The sequence below is a fragment of the Juglans regia genome, chromosome 12, assembly GCF_001411555.2.
Source record: "Juglans regia cultivar Chandler chromosome 12, Walnut 2.0, whole genome shotgun sequence".
Lineage (NCBI taxonomy): Eukaryota > Viridiplantae > Streptophyta > Magnoliopsida > Fagales > Juglandaceae > Juglans > Juglans regia.
The window spans coordinates 4920613-4931512 of NC_049912.1; the positions used below are offsets into that span (position 1 = coordinate 4920613).

Genomic DNA, 10900 nt, shown 5'->3' on the forward strand with positions numbered 1-10900 from the left:
TCCAATTTGAATCTTTTTGGAAAAATCCCCACTCCCCAGTTTTATATGTTGAATTTTTATTTCAATTTAAAGTTTTTTGAAGAAGACGTAGCTCGGCCGTTTGTCTATATAGATGAGATAAGATAATATAAGATAAAAGTTGAAAGTTGAATAAAATATTATTTTTATTTTGAGATTTGAAAAAATTGAATTATTTATTATATTTTGTATGGAAGTTTAGAAAAATTGTAATGATTAGATGAAAATAAATGAAATAATTTATGAAAACAAATGAGGCCGTCCTGATTTAGATAGAGAAATCTTTCTATCTCATCTCATTTTATATAAATCTCCAAACACTACAAATACAAACATTTTTTAATTTCACATTTTTAACTTTTTCATTTAATCATTATTTAATTATTATAATTGGAGATTTGTTACTTATCATCATCACACACCATATTTATTTTTATTTTTTTTTTAATTTTATTATTTCTAAACTAATTGAGTTCTTTTAGTCATTATCCATATATCACATATTTAATAAGAAAAAAAATAAAAATAAAAAATTATTTATGATCCGTGATGGAGATGATGAATATAATTTTTCTTATAATTGAAGGAGATTTTTTTTTTTTTTTTTCAAACACCAAGTCTCACTTTATGGTTTGCTTTTGGTGTTTGTGTCTTAACACAGTAATGATCAATATTATAAAGTGAATAAACTCGGCTAAAAAACAAGTGGGTTTTTAATATAGATATTCTATTAAAAATATTTGACAATTTAACGATGGAAAAGTGTATGTGTCAGTAAAATTTCCCGAAATTTCATCACAATTATTAATCGGATGGAATTAAACACAAACATAACTGTTGAATAATCAAATATTGCGGCCATATCATTTTTTTTCCCTAAGCAACTTTGATATATTATAATTAAGGGATATAGAAATACATAAGTAGGAGGTAGGGCTAGTTTGGATAGTAAAAAAAGAAAAAGAAAAAGAAAAAAAATATAAGCTTATTACACCCTTCAGGGTTAGTTTGGATAGTAAAAATCTCTCATTTCACCTCACCTTAATATTAAAACATCATAAATATAAATATTTTTTAATTTCAAATTTCAAAATTTTCATCTAATGATTACTACTTTTTCAAACTTACAAACAAAATACAAAAATAATTCAACTTTTTTAAATCTCAAAATAAAAATAATATTTTTATTTAACTTATTCTCTCTTCTTTTTCAAAATCCCATAAAATATCTTAATTCAAATAGTTTTACTACTATTTATAAACTATTTCACTATTATTTACAGCTTATCACATCTCATCTCATATCAGTATCCAAACGAAATATAAATGGCATGTATCAATATTTTAACTTCATCCGACTCAATTTGGAGAAAAATTGTCATAAAACTAGATTGTCTTAGATATGGCTGTAATCGAGCCGAACCTAATCGATTTTTGGTTTGTTGAGTTTAACTCAACTCAAAATATTCAAGGTCAAACTCAAGATTTTTATTTATTCTTTATTTGAATTTGACTCGGTAAGCTAAAATTTTAACTCGAACTCGAGGTCAATTCGAATTGTTTATTTTTTAATAAAATTTAATAATTAATAAATTAAATAAATGAAAAATGAAAAATTAAATTTGTACAACTAACAAGTAGAACCTATATTGAATTATTAGATTATAAGATTTTAAAAATTTATAAATAATTAAAATCTAACTAGTTGATATTTATCTACAATAACAATATATTATATGCCTAGATAAATTATTAATACATACACATAATATGATAACATATATCTATTTCATATATAATTCTCACATACTAGTATTTAAAATTATTAAATCTTATAGACTAATTATTGTACAAATTATAAAATATAGTTATGAAGTATATTCAATATATAAATATAAGTAATTAGGTTACATATTATATATTTAATTATAAAAGTGTTATACTTATATTATTAGCTAACACATATATATGTATATATATAGGTATATGTATATATTTATCAATATATAAATGATCTTTAATCGAGTCGAGCTAACGAGTTGACTCGAGTATAAACGAGCAAGCCTTAATGAGCCTTAGTCTAATCGAGTCGAGTTTTGTCGAGTATATATCATTTATTAATTGAGCGTGTATATATTTTTACAGGTAAATTTTTTTTTACAAGTTAAGTTCGATTCGAGTTTAACAATATAAATACCGAACGAACTATCAAATAGACTGATTTATTTACGCCATGATGGAGAAAAAATTCTATTGTTGACGTGAAGATTGCTGATAGTGATAACCTATTAAAAAAAAAAAAAAAAGATTGCTGGTAGTGATAATCATGTCTCATTGGAAGTGAGCTCAGAATAAGCACATTCAGTCCACCCCCACGTTAGTTTCTCTCTCTTAGAATTATCATGTCCTAGTTCGGTCTGTTGGGACCGCTTTCTCGTTTCTTAGAATCTTCTTCTCGAAGAAATCGAAGCAAGCCAAGTAACATGGTAAAGAAAAAGAAGAAAAGTGTAAAAAGGTCCGTAGAAAGAAAGTAGAATGGCTCTAGAGAGAAAAAGTAGACCACGCACCGATTAACCCAACTCGATTGTTTTTGTAGCTTCATAGTTTCTTTTTTATCATTTATTTATATATTGATTGTGTACTCTCGTTTGTGCGAGTCTGGTTGTTGTTATGGTGCAACCACTGGAGCTCCAGACAAGCAATCCCTTTTGCTCCAAACCATATGTATAGAGACCTCAAATACCAACCCCACTAGCCCTGTTTCAACTGCGCTTTCCAAAGATTTCATTTTCCTCTGAATCCGAGGCTCACTTGTCTCCTCGGAAGATCTCCATTAAAAGGACAGGGTCTTGATTCCCGAAGATAGAGGGGGGTTTTAAGGGGAGGTTGATGATTTTATTCAGGTGAGATCTGTCTTACAAGTATGATATAGAACTTGGCTTATTTGTCGTAGAGGGGGAAAGAAGAATTGGGCTGTGTAGGTTCTTGTTTTTGTGTCCCTAAGTTGAGGAGGATAATGAAAGTTTTTAGAGAGGAGTTTGATGGGTTTGAATTCGGGGGAGAGAATGTTGTATTGGGTTGAGTGAAGTTTTGGTTTTTTTTTTCGGAGAGAGAGAGTTTCTTATAAAGTGGTAGCAGAGGCTTGATTGGGTATGGAGGGAGAAAATTGAATTGGGTAGGTTGGGATTTTTATTGGCAAGCCCTATAATTGGAGAGGATTGTCTTTTGGAGAGGGGGGGGAAGGTTAGGTTGTGTGAGATTTGGAGATAAAGTTTCCCATTTGAAGGTGAGTTGTAGAGCGAAAGAGTTCGGTTATTGGTAGTAAAATACAATGGTTTGGGGTCTCCAGGATTGAGTTATCCAGTAATTATAATCATGGCGGTGTTGAGTTCTGTGCCGGCACTCACACAAAGGACCGATTCCTTAAGAGTGCTTGATATTGGGGTTTCAGGATCTATGGGAAGCAGGCGAGAGAATGCAAGGGAATCGATGGCACGCATGATTGAGGATATAATATATGTAGCTGTGTCAAAAGATGTGAAGGAGAGCAAATCAACAGTGATATGGACATTACAGAACTCGGGGGGCAAGAAGGTTTGCATCATTCATGTACATCAGCCTGCACAAATGATACCCATGAGTAAGTCTGCAAAATACATATGCATATTCACATGCCACACACAATCCCGTGCATGGTTTGCCTTCTGAGGAATGGTATCTTAGAATTTTCAGGAACTTGTAATTATTTTACTGTGTGAGAGAGAGAGAGAGAGAGAGAGAGAGAGGGGGGGGATTTAGAATCGTCCCTTGAACTATATTGGCTGGAAATTTGGACAAGAAAGTTGATCATAATAATAATTTATTGGAAATTGGGTTCAAATTTCAGGAAAAAAATGTTCAATCTCAGTATTATTGAATTGGCTGCAATTTTAAACTCATATTCTGGAGACTGAAACTTGGCTGAAGAATTTATATTCATATACCTAGTTTGCTGAGATTTCAGTAATGATTTTGTCTTGGAATTACCAGCATATTGCTAAGTGTTTAAGTTATCGGAAACATTCTATATTGACCTTTATTCTTGATATTTAGTGGGAACAAAATTTCCAGCAAGCTCAATGAAGGAACAGGAAGTCAGGGCATACAGGGAATTGGAGAGACAAAATATGCAGAAGATCCTGGCTGAGTATCTTCTTATCTGTCGTCGAATGGGGGTATTGGACCTGCCTTGTCTTTCTGTTTAATTGTGATGATTTTTTTGCTTTCAATTGTTATGCCTTTTAAAAATTTGTTTTCTTATATAACAAACAACTTCATTATGTTCTATCATGAACCGAGTACAAAAATTGTGAACTTCTGCATATTGTGAACTTCATTATCTTCTTATCTGGCCTCGTTTGAATTCAAAACCCACCTCAACTCATTTCAACTCATCTCATCATTACAACGTTATCAAATTTCCACACAAAATATAATAAAAAATTCAACTTTTTCAAATCCCAAAACAATTTTTCCAAATTTTCACACAAAATATAATAAACAATTCAACTTTTATTCTACTATTCACAAACCTTCTCAACTCATCTCTGATTCCAAACCACTCCTAAATGTTATAAAACTGAATGTGAAGTTGGAATGATCCTATAGTTCCCGAATTTTTTTAACACCAGGAGTGGTGGTCTTATGTCAAGGGGATCCTTTTCTTTCTTTCTTTCTTGTAATCGATATGTTTTGGCATTGCTGAGTTTTAATATAGGTACGGGCTGAGAAACTACATACGGAAATGGATAGCATTGAGAAGGGAATTGTGGAACTCATCTCCCAGCATGGAATTAGGAAGCTCGTCATTGGAGCAGCTGCAGACAAGCACTATTCAAGGTAAAACTACACTGTAGAGATGCAGGCAAGCTCGTCATGGAACTTTTCATGTGCCTAATTATGTTGTTCATTGTAGAGACATCCATTGGGGATCTCACAAGATATCAAAGCAACTGTGTGATTCTTGTGGATGCTTTATGTACTAGATATTTTTGTTCATTCACCATATACAGATGGTTAATTGGTCCTAACTGTATTAGCTGTGAGCTGAATTGAAAGAAACATTGGGCACCATAGGAAGACTAAAGAGTATTTGGGTCGCCTATTCAAACTAAAATGGTAATAAATAATTGAGAAACAGAAGTCTATAGTCATATGGTAAAGAAGTTTGCATGCTTCTCTGGATATCCTTTTTTAAGAGGGTTGGTTTTGATTGGTAGACTGCCTACTATTAGTTTAATACTATTGTTCTTGTTTTTAATATGTGAAATCAAGTGTACAACATGCATCCTAATTTCTAGAAACTTTTTTTTTTTGTAAAGGAAGCTAAAAGAGTATCATGTTGTTTGATATTCGCCATTTCCTCTGATGGTGCTGGTGTAGTCCATATATAACAAGTCAGAAGTTAATCCCAACCAAGGATCTTCTGAACTGAAACTTGTATATTCACCTATGTACTTAGATTGTTTACCTTGCTGTTTAAAAATTGCAGGAAAATGATGGACCTGAAGTCTAAGAAAGCTATCTATGTATGCCAACAAGCGCCTCTGTCCTGTCACATTCAGTTTGTCTGCAAGGGGAACCTGATCCACACAAGGTTGGATCAATGTCTTCATTATTAAATTTGCAACACCAGTGTGTGCTGATATTTTGAGAAAAATATGTAAATATATAAAAAAATGTATTCCCAGTGGAGAAGCTTTCAAGCATTAAAATCTATGGGTTATATTTATGGCTAGGAAATGCTTGCTCAGTTTTTTATCAGGAAGATTGTGTACTTTAAACTGCTACGAATGCTTTCCATTGGCTCTAAGATTTTGATTATCACTTGATTTTGATGATGTTGTCTATGCAAGTAAACTCAACTCCATCTAGCCTTCTTTCCAACATTACTAATACAAATGCCATACCCAAACAGGGAAGCTAGTTTACATGGAGCTGATATGGAGGTTGTCTCTTCATTGCCGCAAGCAAGTCCAAACATTGAGACTGGACAACTAAACCACTTACGATTACGATCGGCTACAACAGGGCATAATACACACGTAAATCTTACTAATCCAGCTCAAGATCTATTGCGAAGAGTAAGGTCTGCCGATATTGAGAGATATGGAGCTAGCGAAAAAAAAATTTCTTTCCCTGCTAATGCTGAAGGTTTCTCAAGTCTGCATACCAGTGAAATGTATGTGTTTTCTGGAAGAAGTTCTTCGCTGGGGTCTGGTCACTCAACAAGCTCATCTACTGACATGACTCTGGTTCCATGTCAAGAAACTGAGGAAAGTGGGTCTGGATTAGATTTAAGTGCAGTTCCTCAATCTAAAGAGGATTTTTGTCACTCCTCTCCTCCCAGTGTACTGGTATGTGCTCAACTTTTTGAGAGATATATATGTCCATGATTTGAGTTGTGAATTGTGAGTTTGGAATTGTGAGAATCATCTATTCATCATCCTTTTGACCATCATCCTCTGATCAATCCCTGATATGGTAGTAAATAATTGATAGATAAGTATGACAACATATAGTAAATGATGGTTAAAAGGATGATGACAAGCCTTTTTTGAGAATCATAACACCTCGCTCTTTCGTCAATTGAATACATCATTGACCAAAATGTATATAAGTATTTTTAAGGACTGGACTCTTTTACAGGATGGAAGTATAGATGATACTTTCTATAACCACCTTGAAAAGGCCATGGCAGAGACCATAAATGCAAAGCAAGAAGCATTTCAAGAGACTGTCAATCGTGGGAAAGCTGAAAAAAATGCCATTGATGCCATACGCAGGGTAATATTTTAATATATTCTTGGTAATTCATTCTTGCTCTCCATTATGGAGATCATTTTGTTCATGTGAATTAACTTATCAAAAAAAAAAAAAAAAATTGTTCATGTGAATTAGAAAAAAAAAAATCAGAAATGATCTATAAGCTATAATGACCTGGGACTACTGCTGGCCACAGTTTGTATAATACCATGGATTATGTGGTTTTATTCACTACTACAGGCTACAATAAGTTTATATAGATCCGCTGTATTTTCTATGCAAGTCCTTTAAGTGTGTATTATAATTAATGTTAATAAGAAAGATGGGCATAAGCTACCTACATCATGGGCATAGCCCACTATGGTCGTATCACATCAAGTCCTTGCGTTTTCAGTTATATCATGTGCTCTTTCTTTTCCTATCTGAATATCTCTGATAATCCAAAGTGTTGCAGCATCCAATATAGAAATTAGTAAGTCAAATAAAGGTGATATTTACATCCTATGTAGTGGTCTTGTCTACATGCTAATCACCCTCTACTTGAATATCATGTATTGTAACCATTTTTAGGATAACAAGATGGAGAACAGTTTTTGTGGACTGAGTGGATGGACATTCTTCCCTCATAACATTACTTCTTCCTGTAAAAGTTGGTTAGATCTAGTTTTGATACTTTCATGATGGTCCATCTAAGAGTTGGAGAATCTATAACACTATCTAGAGCAATGCTTTTGACTATTCAGAGTGGGTAGCATCATCTTCGATTGCATTAAGTTGCTTATATGGAATATCTGAGAGTGTAAACTTAAAATTCTCATTATCCAATGCAACTTTCCAATTATGCATTTACAGGCTAAAGCATCAGAAAGCTTATATGTTGAGGAGTTGAAGCAAAGGAAAGAAATTGAGGAAGCACTAGCAAAAGAAAAAGAAGAATTCATAAAGATGAAAAACCAGCATGAAAAAGTGATGGAGGAACTTCAGATTGCCTTAGATCAGAAATCATCACTGGAGATGCAAATTGCAACATCTGAACAGATGGTAAAGGAGTTGGAGCAGAAGATTATCGCTGCAGTGGACCTCTTGCAAAATTATAAAAAAGAACAAGTTGAGTTGCAGACAGGGCGTGACAATGCACTTAAAGAAGCCGAGGAGTTGAGGAAGAGACAAGGAGAGACCTCTAGCAAATGCATGCATCAGTTTTTCTCTGAGTTCTGTTTCTCAGAGCTTGATGAAGCTACTCGAAACTTTGATCCAGCCCTGATGATTGGAGAGGGGGGATATGGGACCATTCATAAAGGTGTACTGCGTCACACCCAGGTGGCTGTAAAAATGCTGAACTCTCATAGCTTGCAAGGCCCATCAGAATTTCAACAGGAGGTGAGATGATTCGAACTTTGCGTATTTAGCTGGAGATAAGTTGAATCATATACTTGAGTCATAAATATTGGGCTAATTGCTATGGTTTATTGTGTAAAGAGTTGAAATTTAAATCTTTACAAGTGTAATTGTCGTTCACAAGGTTATTGTTCCGAATGATACTAGGACCCAATTGGTACGGTTTTATTAATTTCATTTTAAACTTGCTTCCTACATATTGCACAGGTTCAATGCCTCAGCTTAGAAAATATTAAATTTTTATAAAGGAGGTGTTATCATTCCATTGTGCTCGAGCAGAATTGACCCAATTTTTATGAAAGCATGTTATGGTGGTCTGTTGCCCTTTATTATATTTTATAATATTTGTAATTAAGTGGTATAGGTCTTAATTGGCTATGGTTTCTCTAATCCTTCATCTTTTCTCAATTGTCCACAATTGTTTGTTTAGCTATGTCAGAGTATCTTGATAACTTGATTATGTATACTTGAACATGTACCATCTTTAAGTCATAGATCAAACTCCTAAGTACTTTGATGCAACATTAAATGATCTTATAACAATCGGTTCAATTGCTTTCACATTTATATTTATAAAACGTGAGGCTATATGGAGAATCTAAAGAACTGGGGGACCTAAATTTTCATATGAGTACTGCTTAAAAGTTTGCTTGCCCTATGGGTGACCTAAATTTTTCATTCTTATTCAATATATTTTTTTTCCTTTTCTTTTGACCATACTCCGTTATAGTTATTCTTCCACAATTTCAGAAAGGATACAGTAAAAAAAGTGTATATCTGCTCATTAATAACGGAACTTAATTTGTTCACAAGTTTGGCAGTGTATGACTTCAGTTTCTCACTTTGATGTGTTAGGTTGATGTATTGAGTAAGTTGAGGCATCCCAATATAGTTACACTCATTGGAGCCTGCCAAGAAGCTTGGGCCCTTATCTATGAGTACCTCCCAAATGGAAGCCTTGAAGATCGACTCAGCTGCAAGGACAATAGTCCCCCATTATCATGGCAAATTCGAATACGCGTTGCTGCAGAGTTGTGCTCTGCCCTCATCTTTCTTCATTCCTGTGAACCAAACAGCATAATACATGGCGATTTGAAACCCGCCAATGTTCTCCTTGATGCCAACTTTGTTAGCAAACTAAGTGACTTTGGTATCTGTCGGTTATTATCTCATGATCGAAGTTCAGACATGAATTCCACAGAGGTTTGGAGAACTGACCCAAAGGGTACTTTTGTGTATATGGATCCTGAGTTCCTTTCCACAGGAGAGCTTACTCCAAAGTCAGATGTTTATTCATTTGGGATTATATTACTACGGTTGTTGACTGGAAGGCCAGCCTTGGGGATAACAAAAGAAGTGCAATATGCATTAGATTCTGGAAAGTTGAAAGCCCTCTTGGATCCTTTGGCTGGGGATTGGCCATTTGTACAGGCTGAACAGTTGACTCATTTAGCATTGAGGTGTTGTGAGATGAACCGAAAGAACCGGCCAGACCTATCGTCAGATGTCTGGAGGGTACTTGAACCAATGAGAGCTTCATGTGGTGGCTCATCTTTATTCCGATTTGGTTCTGGGGAGCGTTGCCAACCTCCTACATATTTTCTTTGCCCCATTTTCCATGTAAGTTCCTCAGTGTATTGTTTTTTTTTAATATAACTTAGACTTGCTTTTTTTTGGTGAAATGAATATACCTTTGACTGTAGTGACTGCATCAATGAAAATATCTCGGATCTGAAATGTTTCTGGGAAACTATTACTACACAACCCTTCACTGGATTTTGTTGTCATCATATAAATTGCTATGCTATTCCCTAACTTGCAGGAAGTCATGCAAGATCCTCATGTGGCGGCAGATGGTTTTACATATGAAGCAGAAGCTTTGAGAGGATGGCTGGACAGCGGGCGTGATACTTCACCAATGACAAATCTGAAGCTTGAACACTGCAACCTTGTCCCAAACCACGCTCTTCGTTCTGCCATACAGGAATGGCTGCAACAACAATGAAATCTTTTCTTATTTTCCTTTGGTTGTTATACATATTGTTTATACTCAACGGAAAGAAACGTAAAATTTTCCTACTTTCTCTTTTCTTGTTTATGTTGGATCCGATAGTTTGCAGACACAAAATATCTTAATCTTGTTTGTATAGAATATACAACTCCTCATTTCATGATATTTTGATCCCTTTGTATATATAACACAATAAATCTATATCCTTCACATGGTATAGCATGCAATTTTCATAATACCAAGACGATTGTATTTGTCAATCATTTGATATTACATCAGAATGAAATGATGATAAATAGTATTTTTCATTATATTTCTTCTTGATATAGTAAAATATTCCCAAAAAAAAAAAAAAGTGGGGTTTGCCCTTTTAGCTTTTACTTTGCTGAGATTCTCAAGATTTTTTACTCCTCTTTTTTTTTTTTGTTGTTTTAAATTTCTTGGATTTATTGGTGTTCTAATGTTTTTATTTGCAGTCTGAACAGCTGAAATTGCCAAGATCTGAATGTTTTTGGTAGGTACAAAATTTTTGGTATGCACAGGAAATAAGAGTAATGTGTTACACACGCATAGGAGGTCAATTTTTCCACAAAGATTATATGTATGAAAGTCAGAATAGAAGAATAAGGCTGCGTTTGGTTTTTAAACTTAGCTGAGCTCAGTTTAATT

At 33.9% G+C, this 10900-nt stretch overlaps 1 protein-coding gene across 1 annotated transcript; it reads left to right on the top strand.

Moving 5' to 3' along the window:
• The first annotated feature begins 2481 nt into the window (after window positions 1-2481).
• LOC109002039 (U-box domain-containing protein 33-like) lies at window positions 2482-10432 on the top strand. The gene is made up of 9 exons (XM_018979603.2): window positions 2482-3658; window positions 4111-4232; window positions 4775-4896; window positions 5549-5653; window positions 5975-6413; window positions 6706-6843; window positions 7675-8202; window positions 9076-9840; window positions 10043-10432. Exons 1-9 carry the CDS (start codon window positions 3394-3396, stop codon window positions 10223-10225), a joined length of 2667 nt encoding a protein of 888 aa, XP_018835148.1. The 5' UTR covers window positions 2482-3393; the 3' UTR covers window positions 10226-10432.
• The last annotated feature ends 468 nt before the right edge of the window (window positions 10433-10900 follow it).

Excerpts from the sequence above, each read along its gene's own strand:
- LOC109002039 (XM_018979603.2), top strand. The coding sequence starts at position 3,394 with ATGGCGGTGTTGAGTTCTGTGCCGGCACTCACACAAAGGACCGATTCC. Across the intron at positions 3,659-4,110 it reads TGCACAAATGATACCCATGA|TGGGAACAAAATTTCCAGCA; the intron begins GTAAGTCTGCAA and ends CTTGATATTTAG. Across the intron at positions 8,203-9,075 it reads CATCAGAATTTCAACAGGAG|GTTGATGTATTGAGTAAGTT; the intron begins GTGAGATGATTC and ends TTGATGTGTTAG.